Source organism: Peromyscus leucopus, chromosome 5 (assembly GCF_004664715.2).
Source record: "Peromyscus leucopus breed LL Stock chromosome 5, UCI_PerLeu_2.1, whole genome shotgun sequence".
NCBI classification, from domain to species: domain Eukaryota; kingdom Metazoa; phylum Chordata; class Mammalia; order Rodentia; family Cricetidae; genus Peromyscus; species Peromyscus leucopus.
Window position 1 is genome coordinate 107,576,948 of NC_051067.1, and position 14,215 is coordinate 107,591,162.

General features: G+C 45.5%; 1 protein-coding gene across 4 annotated transcripts in view; it reads right to left on the bottom strand.

The window, feature by feature from the left end:
- Nucleotides 1-14,215, bottom strand: part of Ranbp10 (RAN binding protein 10) — a 61,996-nt gene that overhangs the window by 38,745 nt on the left and 9,036 nt on the right. For 2 of the 4 annotated variants that reach the window (XM_037206230.1, XM_037206228.1), the window contains exon 3: nt 3,090-3,146. The exons of the other annotated variants lie outside the window; for them this stretch is intronic. In XM_037206230.1, coding sequence (XP_037062125.1) covers nt 3,090-3,146 — 57 coding nt within the window. The remainder of the gene's footprint in view (nt 1-3,089; nt 3,147-14,215) is intronic. 4 annotated transcript variants of the gene reach the window in all.

The window sequence follows — 14,215 nt, forward strand, 5'->3', positions numbered from 1 at the left end:
TTAAAAAAGCAAAGAGGGGAATGCATGAAAACAGAGCAGAACACGTATGTATGAAGAGGCCAGGACGAAACTCATTATCTTGTATGCTAGCTAAAAATTAATTGTATCTCCCTTCTCAAACAGTTCTTAGAAGACAGAACAGTGAGAAAGCAATGACTGTAGACTTTCAATACACTAAGGGCTCTCAGGGAACCTTCACTTTTGATTTCCCTCATCTAAGTATCAACTAGGCCCCACTCTTAGACAACCTTGTGATATCTCTCTCTCTCTCTCTCTCTCTCTCTCTCTCTCTCTCTCTCTCTCTCTCTCTCTCTCTCTCTCTCTCTCTGACACAGGGTCTCTCTGTGTAGCTCTAGCTGTTCTGAAACTCAGGCTGGCCTGGAACTCCCAGAGATTTGCCTGCTTCTGCATCCAGAGTGCTGATACTAAAGGTGTGTGTCACCACATCCAGCTAACCTTTTGATTTCTAATGGAAGCATCTTAATAATATCTTTGCCACTTTCGACAGGCGGTGGTGGTGCATGCCTTTAATTCCAGCACTCGGGAGGCAGAGGCAGGCAGATCTCTGTGAGTTTGAGGCCAGCCTGGTCTACAAAGTGAGTTCCAGGAAAGATGCAAAGCTACACAGAGAAACCATGTCTCGAAAAACAAAAAACAAAACAAAAAATCTTTGCCACTTTCTTTAGTGGCAAAGAAGAGAGCCCCTAAGATTACTCATCAGGTAAAGGCCCTTGCCACCAAGGCTGACACCTGAATTCCGCCTCTGGGACCCACACAGTGGAAAAAAAAACTGACCCTTGAAAGTCTCCCTCTGACTTCCAGATCTGTCCGTGATACGTGTGTGCACATGCACACACACAAAATAAATACACACAATTTAAATTTTTTCTTTAAAAGAAAAGGAAATAAGAGATAGTGTATGTAACCATGACTAACTGCTAGTGTACTGAAATCATGGCCTCCAATCACCTAGCTTCTAATTCCAAAGAGGAAAGGAGAATCTAGTCCTTAGAAGTTCCTAGGGAACGGTGGCAGAGCAATGCAAAGTCAGACTTCCTCATCAGCAAAGAGCAGCACACTGGGAGAGTATAGCCAGGCTGCACCTATTCTGCATCATCAAGAGTCCTGACACAGCTTCCTCAGGCGTCCCAAACACATACACATTACCCTTCCCTGTACATTACCCTTCCCTGTACATTTACCGATAGTCTTCTAGATCTTCCCTGTACATTACCCTTCCCTGTACATTTACGGAGAGTCTCCTAGATCACACAAAGCAGGGAGGTAGGTGGTGAAGTCTAAGCTCCCAAAACCATCTCACACACACACACACACACACACACACACACACAATCTTTCCTCCGCAGGTACCTAAGTAAGGTATGAAAGGCAAGGTGGGGCCCTTCCTGTGGCAACTTCCAAAGAAGTCTTAGTGGCACTCATAAGAAGAGGTAAGCCAAAAAAGGAAATCTCTTTTTCAGTCTAAGTGTTTGTGGTATATAAGGAAATGGGTAACTCAAGAACTTAAAAATAAAAGAATCAAGCCATCTGGGGCTGGAGAGATGGCTCAGAGGTTAAGAGCACTAGCTGCTCTTCCAGAGGACCCGGGTCTATTCCCAGGACCTACATGGCAGCTCACAACTGTCTGTACTCCAGTTCCAGGGGATCCAACACCTTCACACAGATCACACAGATATACATGCAGGAAAAACACCAATTCACATAAAATAAATAAATTAATTTAAAAAAAGGAATCAAGCCATCATCTTTTTTGTTGTTTGTTTGTTTGTTTGTTTGTTTTTGAGACAGGGTTTCTTTGTGTAAGAGCCCTGGTTATCCTGGAACTCATTCTGTAGACAAGGCTGGCCTTGAACTCACAGAGATCCGCCTGCCTCTGCCTCCCGAGTGCTGGGATTAAAGGCGTGCACCACCACTGCCTGGCCTTTTTTTTTTTTTTTTTTTTTAAAGATAGTCTTTCACTGAACCTGGAGCTCACTAATTCAACTATATTGGTTGGTCAGTAAGTCACAGACAGGGATCTTCCTGTCTCCAGCTTCCCAGTTCTGAGATCACAGGACACTTCAGAAAAATCTGCTGTGTCCAGATTTTTACGTGGAGATCCAAACTCAAGTCCTTATGCTTGGACAGGAGGCATTTTCACCAGCTGAGCCATCGCCCCATTCCCCAAAATTGAAGCAGCTGCATAGAGTCACCTTAATTTGCCTATTTCTAAGTGGCTCGATAGTCACATTCTGATGGTTTGTGTCATGACTTTACAAAGATCCTTTCCATGTGTATCTCATCTCAGAGTATTGCTCCTCTAGCACACTCCATGCACTAGACACCTGCTTCCTGATACTCCAGGGCCCCACACCACAGTCAGCCCTGCCCCTGCCTGGCATTCACACCGTAGTTAATGCCCTCTTTTCTTTCTCTCATTATCTGTACCACTCACTGGATTTTGGAGGAGCAACTTTAATACCCAAACAGAACAGCGGAAAGGAATGGAAGGCTCTGACCCACCCATCTCCCTTTGAAACCAGCAACCCCATCATGTCGTACAGGTATCAAGAAAAGACACAGACTAGCACATAGAGCTAATTAATTTAGTCCACAGTGCTTAAAGCGGGTGATGGGGAGGACCAGCATTTTATAGAGGGGCATCCATAGCACAAAGAAAACTTGTCTTGCTTATTTTAAGCACTATTTGGGACACAGAGTTAGATCCTTTGAGGTCAAAGACATGGCCCATACACAGCCCAAAACTGAACAGAACTGCTCAGCCCTTCCAAGAAACACATACTGACTGCCAGAAAGGGCCGGTTTCTAGGACCATCAGGAGCCATTGTGTGAGTCTGCTGGCAGAATTCCCATTAGATTACAACCTGCACATTTCCCCAGAAAAACAGCAGCCTAAATAATCGGCTTCCTGGCTTTATGTGGTAGAGGATGCCAAGAGCTGGTCTCTGTTCCCTTGATGTCTTTGCTGACCAAGCAGTAAACAGCTCCACTAGTCTGTGGTCATCCACCCCAAACGCACATGTGCAACACAGCCAAGAGGTTCCCTGACCTGGAAGGCAGTCACTTACCCTGTCCTATTGTGAGAGCCCGAGCCTGTGTCCCACACCACTTGTAGTTTCCTGAAACTAAGGTGAGAGCTTGTGTTTAGAGCATATTTGTTTCCTGAATAACCCTTGACAGCTTAAAGCTAGCGCAAACAGGGTAAATCAAGGATCCCACAAGAGGAGTTATGTTTGGCCACCAGCCAAAGTTCTGGTTCTACAATGTTCCATGGGGATGAAGGACCACTAAGACATCTATGCTCAAAACACAAGTTGCTTTTTAGGGAGCTAGGGGTGTAGCTCAGTGGTACAGCACTTGCCTAACATGTACAGAGCCTTGGGTTTGATCTCCAGCACTATAAAAACAAACACACAAACTATTCGTTCATTCCTACAAGGGAAGCCTCTTCTCTCTCCAGCAGGAAGCCATCACCACATTCTTATAGGTTCTGTGCTCCCCAGCAGGAATGGCATTTCCTAGATAACGGCCTGAGAGCCTCTGCACAGACTCTTGCTCAATTTCACCATCTGATTGGATGAGTTAAGTGTGGAGTAGCCAGGGGAAGCTGACACCCATTCACACTGGGCACCGTGCCACCTCTGGGTGTCAATGACTTGCGGAGCAGCTCCACAGGAACCCAACCAGGAGACTCAAGGGAGGTCACAGCTGAGTCAGGGTCCAAAGGAAATAGGCCCCAACTCTTCAAACACTAGATAACACCAAGTCTTTTCAAAAACAAGGGTACTCTGAAGCTACAAGAAGACCCAGGTCCCTGGGCTACATGTGGCAGGGCACTGGGTGGGGGAGGAGAGAGAAGTTTCACGGATGGGTGTGATGACACAGGACTGTAGTTCCCCAGCATTTGGAAGGAAGAGGCAGGTAGAATGTCAAAAGTCCAATGCCAGCCTGGACTACACAGCAAGTCAACCAGGGATGCATAGAGACCCTGTCTCACCTTTGTGTTCAAAATAGATGTAGTTTCCCATCTTCTAGCGAGTTTTCAGGCCCCTGAAGACTATCATCTAAGCACCCTGAGATAATCAAGGGGAAAGAGCCACGAAGGCCCTTTGAATAAACTAAGAAGTGCTGAGCTACACACTTTTGTTTTGCAATACTGAGACTCCAGCCAAGGTCCTTCTGAGCACATTGAAAGTGCCAAGCAAGGCCTATGCTGTTGAAATAAATCCCCAAATCCTCAACTATACACTTTAAGGGGTGACTCATATAAGATAATGAAATTACATATAAGCCAGGTGGCACACACCTACAATCTAAGAACCAGGAGGTGGAGGCAGCTATATGAGTCCAACCTGAGCTACAGCAAGGAGCTCGCCTCAAACAAAGTAAGTTTTTAAATATTTAAAAATTACATCTGGGCCAGGCATGATGGCAGTTGTCTTTAATTCTAGCACTCAGGAAGCAGAAGCAAGAGGAGCTCTGTGAGTTCAAGGTCAGCCTGGGCTACATAGCAAGCTCCAGGACTACATAGATACTTTGTCTCAAAACAAAAGAAAACAAAAACTGCATCTCAATTATACTCAACAGAGAACAGAAAGAATCATAATAAAATAAGGGCCATTACATAAGATAGTTAGAACTAGCAAGACTGAAAGCTTATCCTCTAATATTGGGAACACAATGCTCTCACTATTACCACTGCAATAGAATACTGAAAGTTCTAGGCAAAGCAGTGAAGACAAAAGTTAAATATAAGAGGCTGACAGTGCACACCTTTAATCCCAGCACTCTGGAGGCAGAAGCAGGCAGATCTCTGTGAGTTCAATACCAGCCTGGTCTACATAGCAAGTTCCAGGCCAGTTAGGGTTACACAGTGAGACCTTGTCTCAAACAAGCCTTTAATCCCAGCACTCAGGATGTAGAAGGAGGTAAATCTCTGAGGTCAAGGCCAGCCTGGTCCACAGAGTGAGTTCCAGGATAGCCAGGGATATATATATAGAGAGAGATCCTGTCTCAAAAAAACAAACAAAAACCTGGGCAGTAGTGGTGCACACCTTTAAACCCAGCACTCAGGAGGCAGAGGCAGGAAGATTTCTTTGAGTTTCAGGACAGCCAGAGCTACAGAGAGAAACCTTGTCTTGAAATAACAAAATAAATAAAAAAAATTTTTTAAAGTATAGGACTAGCAAAAAAAATGGACATGAAGATCATCAAAACAGGGAGCCTAGAAATAAATCCTCATACAATTAACTGATTATGACAAGGGTACCACGACCACTCAGTGCAAAAATGAGTTTCTGTTTTTTAAACAAATAGTGAAGGGATATCTGGATAACCACAAGTAAAAGAATGACGTCAGTACCTTCTTCTGGAAAGTCTGAGATCTCATTCATGTCTTCCACAAGGATCGGCACATTGCTGGGGGAACAGGGTAGGGCCTACACTCAATCCCACCATCATCAGGTCAAGGTTGAACCAGAGAGCCAGAGTGTACTGACTTGAAGGGAGAGATTCCCTGAGGAAGTGAAAGCTGAGCTAAGGCTTGGAAAAGGAGGTAAGAGAAGCCAAAGAGAGCATGTGCCATGCAAAAGCAACAGAATATGCAGAGGCACATAAAGACAAGAAAGCAGACACAGGGTAGAGGAGGAACTGAAAGAAGTTCAGTGTGGCTGAGTTGTAGGCTGGGCAGACTAACAAAGAACCAAAGCTGGACAGGAAATGGGGTTGTGCACACAGCTACATGCTAACTTAAGGAGTCTGAACTTCATGGGAGGCCAATGGAAAGCCACAGAAGAGGTGAAGCAAGGCCACAACTGATCAGATAGCTAACACAGACTGAAGAAGCAAACCCCAAAGTCACACTACCAAAGTCATCCCAGTAAAACAATAGGGATGAAATGACATGGAAAACGCCTACCACTCTTTAGAAGATAGAGAATTTATTAGGTTGGGATGGAGCAGCACAACCAGCCACCAAAGCAAGGCCAATTTTGAAGCCAACATGCTCACCAAGAGGCATGGCCGCCACCCCCAACTCTGTTCCAGCACTGACGCTGCCACCAAGCACAAGCACCTGAATGAGAAACATAACTGCAAATAACAAACAGACTGGACATGCTCAGATCAAGTCTCATCTCTGCTCCCAAGTTCACCACGGGTCCGCCGGCATGTCTCTTGGCCTCTCAGGGCCTGCTTCATCAGCTGTTACCATGAATCCAGAGGCCTCAGTGCAGCCACTCACCAGAACCAGATGAAAAAGCACCTGGACTGGTGTTCGGAGCAAGCAGATAGGTAACTGTGTACACGACCCACTCTGTCTAGTAGGTCACTGTAGGTTCTTCCAGCAGGAGAATCAGATAAATCAGGCTATTCTCAAAGGCCTGAACCTGGGACATCTAAAAAAAAATGCCTGTTTATTTGGGATTACCAGGGAGAAAGGACATGAACATTTGCTCCTTGTTGGTAATAGGCCAGGCTATGGTAAGAACACTACCAGATACAAGTGCTGTGGGATGTTCTGTATGTCCTGTGGGAGCCCTTCTTGGGTTCCTTGTGGCGTTACCCAGCAGGTCCGTATAGAGGATGATTAGGACCATGGGCCTGAGTGCAGGTGTTTGAGATGGTCTGCACTTGGCTGTGCTGGGGGATGGTCTGTATGTCAAGTTGTTCTGATGGGTCAATAAATAAAACCTGATCGGCCGTGGCTAGGCACGAAAGATAGGCGGGACTAGCAGAGAGGAGAAATAAAAGGACAGAAAGGCAGAAGAAGACGCTGCTGCAGCCGCCGCCATGACCAGCAGCATGTGAAGATGCCGGTATGCCACCAGCCACGTGGCAAGGTATAGATTTATGGAAATGGATTAATTTAAGCTATAAGCACAGTTAGCAAGAAGCCTGCCACGGCCATACAGTTTGGAAGCTATATAAGTCTCTGTGTTTACTTGGTTGGGTCTGAGCGGCTGTGGGACTGGCGGGTGACAGAGATTTGTCCTGACTGTGGGCAAGGCAGAAAAACTCAAGCAACATACAGGCTGATTTAACACAGCCTGGGAGGAAGGGAGACAGCAAAAACCCTACTCTCCTAAGAGGTGACAGGGGATCCCAATAGTTCGGCTGTCCTACCTCACTTGTTCATAGGGCTCTCTTTTCAGGCATCAGGAGACATGAGAGAGAATAATTTACTCCACAAGTAACTCAAGACAAACCGATCTGATTTGCTCTTTTGTTTCTATATAACAGCAAACAGAGAGGAAATAACATTTAACAAAGAAGTGAGGCGGTCAGGAAGTAGAGAGGGACAGCAGACAAGTTCCTAATGGTAGCTGGGTCATGAGCTGGTTTCCAACTTCTCAGTTTCTGCTACTCACTGCCAAGATCACAATGCAAGCTGACGCTACAAGAGACACTGTCCCCACTGTGGCTTTGCACTGCCGGACCAAGACTGGTAGAGACCCACCACTGACTTGGAGAAGGGGCAGCCACAGCTACAGGTGGACAGGAGAGGACTTGAGCTAACTACACTCAAGTTATATCTACCCAGAAACTCCTACCCTACCCCATAGACAAAGGGGGCCAAACTGAGGCTCAGGAAAATGGCTGCCTTCAGAATAGAATGGCAGCTCCTGGGGCCCAGGCTGCCTATCACTCATCCCTGCCCTCTCTGCCACAGAAGCAACAATGTGCTGAACTGGTCACGTGGAGAGATGCAAGCACACTTGTCAACTTGGACTCTATCCCTTTGTTTTCCATATTTCCTACGACTAACATCAATTACTTTGTTGATGGTAGGCTTGATTTCCTCTTTTCTTTCTCTCTGAGACAAAATCTCACATAGTAAGGTTGGCCTTGAACTTCTGATTCTCCTGTTTCTACCTCCCAAGTGCTAGGATTATAGGCATGGGCCACCACACCCTGTTTATGTGGTGCTAGGGATCAAACCCAGGGTTTTGACATATTAGGCAAACAGTCCACCAACTGCGTTCCATCCCTAAGCCTTGGAATCACTTTTATAATTGTGGAAAAATGACATTTAGAAGACAGCTATAACCATCCCTGGATCCCAGTGCAGCACTTCAGTGACAAGAGACGGACTAGGAACCTGGCTTCCATTGTTAGTTCCTCAGTACACCAAGCTCCGCGAACCTTGACAGTGGCTCAGCGGGCATTGGAAAAAACAGCAGAAACAGTCAAAATCCGAGACAGGCAGAGGAGCTGGAACCCAGGCTCAAATGGCATCCTATGGTTCCACCCCAAGGACAACCCAGAGCTCACTCTCAGGAGACACTGCTACAAGAGTCAGGCTCAGTACAGCTCCAAAAGAGTTTTTCCTGACCAGCCATGCTTGGTGATATCAGAGGACAGGACCTTAGAAACGAGACCACGTGACTCTCATACCCTCCAGTTTTGAAGAAGGCTGGAGGGAGGACACGACACCTTCATGGTCTTTTCATAATAGAGTTGGGCACACCCTTCTACACAGGGAACCCTTTAGAAACAAATCTAATGCTCCCTCTTCTTATTTCTGGAAGGGAAACATCAGAAGAATTTATTTTGGTTTTTTGAGACACACTTTCTTTCTTTCTTTTTTTTTTAAAGATTTATTTATTTATTATGTATACAGCATGTATGACTGCAGGCCAGAAGAGGGCACCAGATCTTATTACAGATGGTTATGAGCCACCATGTGGTTGCTGGGAATTGAACTCAGGACCTCTGGAAGAGCAGTCAGTGCTCTTAACCTCTGAGCCATCTCTCCAGCCCGAGACACACTTTCTACGCATAGCCCTGGTTGTCCTAGAACTCGCTCTGTAGACCAGACTGGCCTCGAACTCACAGAAATTTGCCTGCCTCTGCCTCCTGAGGAATTAAAGGCATGTGCCACCACCCAGGCTGGCCTCAAACTCGTGATCCTCCTGCCTCTGCTTCCTTCAGCAAATCCTACTGGCACCACCAAATCAGCTTTTTTTTTTTTAATTTATTATATTTATTTACTAATTTTGGGTGTGCATTTGTGCCATAAAGCACATGTGGAGGTCAGAGAAGAGCTTAGATGAGCCAGTTCTCTCCTTCCATCATTTGAGTCCCAGGGGTCAAACTTAGGTCATCAAGTTTGGTGGCAAGCACCTTTACCTGCTGAACTATCCTGCCAGACCCTGAGCAATTTTCAAGTGACAGGAAGTCAGGTATGGTGTATGCTTTGGAAGCTGCTGCTGGAGGGCTGGGAATTCCTGGCCAGCCTTCTTAGCTATCCTTCAAACTCACAGGCATCTGGGCTAGGTGAAAACAAAAGCAAAGTGACAGGAACCCTTCTCAGTGGCCTTTAGACATAATACCCCAACTTGGAAAGGCTGGTCTCATAGACTCCACCCTAATTCTGGATCACAGATCTTGGGTTTCAACCCACATCTCAGGTTCCCTATCTGAAAAGGAGAAGTTAGACTAAAGGGCTCCTCCGCTCCTTCCTTAGCAAATTCAATTCTTAGCAGGATAATGTCAGTAACGGCTGTGTGCTATCACAGATGTACCATACCCAGATGCAACCCCAAGATGAAACACATCTTAGAAGAGCAGTTAAAAAGTCAGTAAGGGTGCAGGCAGGGTGGCTAAGTGGGTGGGAGCAATTCCCGCACAAAGCTGAGGAGCTGAGTCAACCCCCGGGTTCTGTGGTGGAAGAGAGAACTACCCCTGAAAACTGTCCTCTGACCTTCATGCCTATGCTACTGCACATGTGTGCCCCCCACACACACACACTGCAAAACTAATAAAATACTAGCAGGACGTTGTGACCCAGGCCAGTAATCCCAGCCCTCAAGAGGCATATGCACAAGGACCAGGAACTCAAGGCCAGCCTGTGCTACAAGAGTGAGTCTACATATAGTGTACCAACCAGGCAAGTGCCATGGCATCAGACAGTCTCAGATTTAAAAAAAAAAAGAGAGAGAGAGCCAGGAAGTGGTGGTGCTCACCTTTAATCCCAGCACTCAGGAGGCAGAGGCAGGCAGATCTCTGTGAGTTTGAGGCCAGCCTGGGCTACAAAATGAGTTCCAGGAGAACCAGGGCTACACAGAAAAACCCTGTCTTGAAAACAAAACAACCTATATAATTCAAACAAAAAGACAAACCGACTACAAAATAGGCAATGGACTCTATAGATGTTTCCTTTTGTATAATTTCTATTTTACATGTTATTACTGTATGTATGAATGCAGGGGCATGTGGGCCATGGAACATGTACTCACTCTGAAACAGAGGACAATTCTAAAGGGCTGGTTCTCTCCTTCCACCATGGGTTTGGGGATCAAACTCAGGTGGTCAGGCTTATACAGCAAGTGCTGTTACCCACCGAACCACCTCACCAGTCCTATAGACATTTGTTGAAAGATTTATGAAACAGCTAGTGCTGAGGATGTACCTAAACTGGTAGCACTGGGTCTGAGCTCCAGAATAGCATAAATTGAGCAGGGCAGCACAGCCTAAAGTCCTAGCACCCAGAAGGTGGAAACAAGATCAGAAGTTCAAGATCATCCTTGGAATAGTCTAGGATACAAAAAAACTAGTATAGTTAAAAAAAAAAAAAAAAAAAGAGCCAGACGGTGGTGGCGCACACCTTTAATACCAGCACACAGGAGGCAGAGGCAGGCAGATCTCTATGAGTTTGAGGCCAGCCTGGTCTCCAAAGCGAGTTCCAGAAAAGGCGCAAAGCTACACAGAGAAACCCTGTCTCGAAAAACCAAAAAAAAAAAAAAAAAAAGGAAGGAAGAAAGGAAGGAAGGAAGTACATGAAAAGATAAAAGATGTTCAACATCATTATGCATGCAACCAAACAGGTGTGTCCATCAGTAGCTGAACAAAATGTCTTTCTGTATGTATGCCTAGCTATCTAACTAGCTGGCTACACAGTGGGAAATTACTCAGTCATAAAAAGGATGAAGCTCAGATACATGCCACAACACACATCTTGAAACCACTTTTACACAAAACAAGTCTGACACCATAAGACTAATATGTAGGATTCCATTTATACAAAATTATCTAAAATAGGTAAATTCATAAACATAGAATGTAATCAGGGAAGAAGAGCGTATTGTTGAGTTTTGTTTGTTTGAAAGAGGGTCTCACTTCATAGTCCTGGCTGGCCCTGAACTTGAATTTATCCACCTGTTTCTGCCTCTTGAGTGCTGGGAGGTGTGTGCTACCACACTCAAATTGGAAGTAATTATTATTTAATGGGATAATAAATGTCTTAGAAATAGACAATAGCAATGGCTACCCAACATTGTGACCCTAAGTAATACCACCGAATTACCCATTTAAAGACAATAAACAAGACAGGCACAGTGGCACACGCCTTTAATCCCAACACTCAGAAGGCAAACAGGCTGATCTCTGTGAGTTCAAGGTCAGCCTAGTCTATAGAGCAAGTTCTAGGATAACCAAAGCTACATAGTGAGACTGTTCTGAAAGAAAGAAAAAAACTAGCCATGCCTTTAGTCCCAGAATTCAGGATGCACAGGCAGACAGATCTGAGTTTGCGTCCCTCTGGTCTATAGAGCTAGCTCTAGGAGAGCCAGGGCTACACAGAGAAACCATGTCAAAAGAAAAGAAAGAAAGAGGGAAAAACAGAAAGACAGACAGAAAGAAGCTAAAAAGCAAAGAAGATAAACAGCACATTTTATGTTGAAGGTCTTTAGTACAGAGAGTCACACCCTTATAGTTAAGCCAGACAGCATGAGCCTCAGCTGGCTTTTCCAGATAAGACAAGGAAGGGCCCTGGCTCAGAGCTCAATGGAGCTCTGCATCAGAGCAGCCTGTACTCTGGCCTTCTGCCAGAAATAAGAAGACCCTCTCTGCTCGCACAGAGCAGACGAGAATAGTGAAAAACACAGACCCAGCTCTTTTCACTGTCTCTCAATTTCTTCTTAGAGGGAAGATGGGGATTTTTGTTTGTTTGTTTGTTTATGTTTTTGTTTTGGTTTGGTTTTGGTTTTTGGAGACAGGGCTTCTCTGTGTAGCCCTGGCTGACCTGGAACTCGCTATGTAGACCAGACTGACTTTGAACTCAGAGATCCCACCTGCCTCTGCCTCCTAGTGCTGGGATAAAAGGAGGTAGATCTTATGGGCACTTTAAATAATGACTATATAAGGTACAGGAACCAATGTATTTGGCAACAGGACTTCAAGACTTCAGACTTCAAAGTTCTATTAATAAGACCACTCTGGTAGGAAGTGATGCAAGGAAGACACCAAAGACCCGAGCCTCGGTGCTGAGATGCTCTGGGTAGCTGTGGGAAACTGTGAGCCTACCTTTTCCAATAAAAAGAAAGGCCTGGCTTCAAGAAGCACACCTTTGCTCTCAGTACTGGGGAGGCAAGGCAGGTGGATCTCTGAATTCAAGGTCAGTATGGTCTACAGAGTAAGTGCCAGGGGTACACAGAGCACAGAGAAACTGTCTTGAAAAACAAAAAACAAGCAAACAAAGTCCCAGCTCCAAGGAGCTCCAAGGATCTCACCTAGAAATCTCATTTGATGTCTAACATTTCTATCATAGCTCATCAGGTTGACAATCTTGCTCCTATCAGAACTTGCCCCAGATAAAAGGAATCAACAGCTTCAATAACAGGTAAGACTCTGGAGCAGTGGCCACAAAATGGTCCCCGGAAGACCATTCAGTCAAAACACCAACTGACATTTAGGTCTGAAAGAAGAGCTAATATTTGGCACTGGGGATTTTATTTCACAGTCTGATGAGCCCACTTAAAACCACAGACCATCATGGCACCAACTACTATGTGTATTTTGTTCCTCCAGCAACCATAGCCCATTGCCAGGAAGCCATGCAGCTCACTTAGAGCCGAGGGGCATGACAGGCCCCAGCACTATTCAGGAAAAACAATCCAAAAGGCAAAAGGCCTCAGTCACGATGTGCTCCACTGCCATAGAGAAAGGTGGCTCAGAGTACAGATAATCCCAGTTTATTCAGGGATGGGCTCCTTCTCTAAAAGGCTCACACTCTTAAGTGGTGGCGCATGCCTTTAATCCCAGCACTCGGGAGGCAAGTGGATCTCTAAGTTCAAGGCCAGCATGGTCTACAAAGCAAGTTCCAGAACATCGAGGGCTGTTACAAAGAGAAACCCTGTTTCAAAAAAAAAAAAAAAAGTAACTATAACCAACTTTGGACTCTGTAAGTGGGGTATGACTGTTAGTGAGATGTAACCAATTATTTTCAGCAAGCTGCCTCCTCTGCTTCTTCTTGGTCAACTCCACCTTGGCACTGTCCTGTAGAAGAGAAAAGCTGAGCCCTCAGACCATCTGGACACAACTTCCCTTTCTCTGGCATCCACTTCTCATCTTCCAATCACCTCTGCCCTGAGGCTGCTGGATTTCATCTCACATTAAAACTGTGACCAAAAAATTTCAACTCCCTGCTATACTGTGAATTGAAAAAAATTCTGGGGCTCTGTCTGGACTAGAATGAATGCTTGTTATCAGTGTTTGCCCTGGAAGCTGAGGGTGTAAGGGTGTGTTTAAGCCCTGACATTAGTCATTCCTGACTGTCATGGTTAGGGTTATCATTGCTCTGATGAAACACCATGACCAAAGCAACTTGGGGAGGAAAATTTTTATTCGGCTTATGCTTCCAAATCACTGTTCATCACTGAAGCAAGAATAGGAACTCAAACCAAGGAGGAACCTTGGAGGCAGGAGCTGACACAGAGGCCATGGAGGGGTGGTGCTTACTGGCTGGCTCCCCATGGCTTGCTCAGTCTTCTTTTTTTATAGAACTCAGGACCACCTGCCCAGGGATAGCTCCCCCACACTGGGCTGGACTCTCCCCTATCAATCACTATTTAAGAAAAGGCTCTACAGGCTTGCCTCTTATGGAGACCTTTCCTCAACTGAAGTCTCCTCCTCTCTGATGACTCTAACTTGTGTCAAGTTGATATAAAACTAGCCAGCACACTGCTCTAAAGTAGTTTCCTGAAATCTCAAGACACCTTCTAAGACAAGAAGAGAGGCAGGAGAGGGATAGGAAGAACTTTCTTGGCCCCTCCCAAATTCCTACACAGTCCAGGGCACCTTGTTCTAACACCTTGGTGACACAAAAGGGCTAGTCCCTGCTCTATCACCAAGTGCTCCAGGCCTTCTAAGTCAGCCATGACTTCACATTTTGGTCACAACCAAAACACTGGCAATC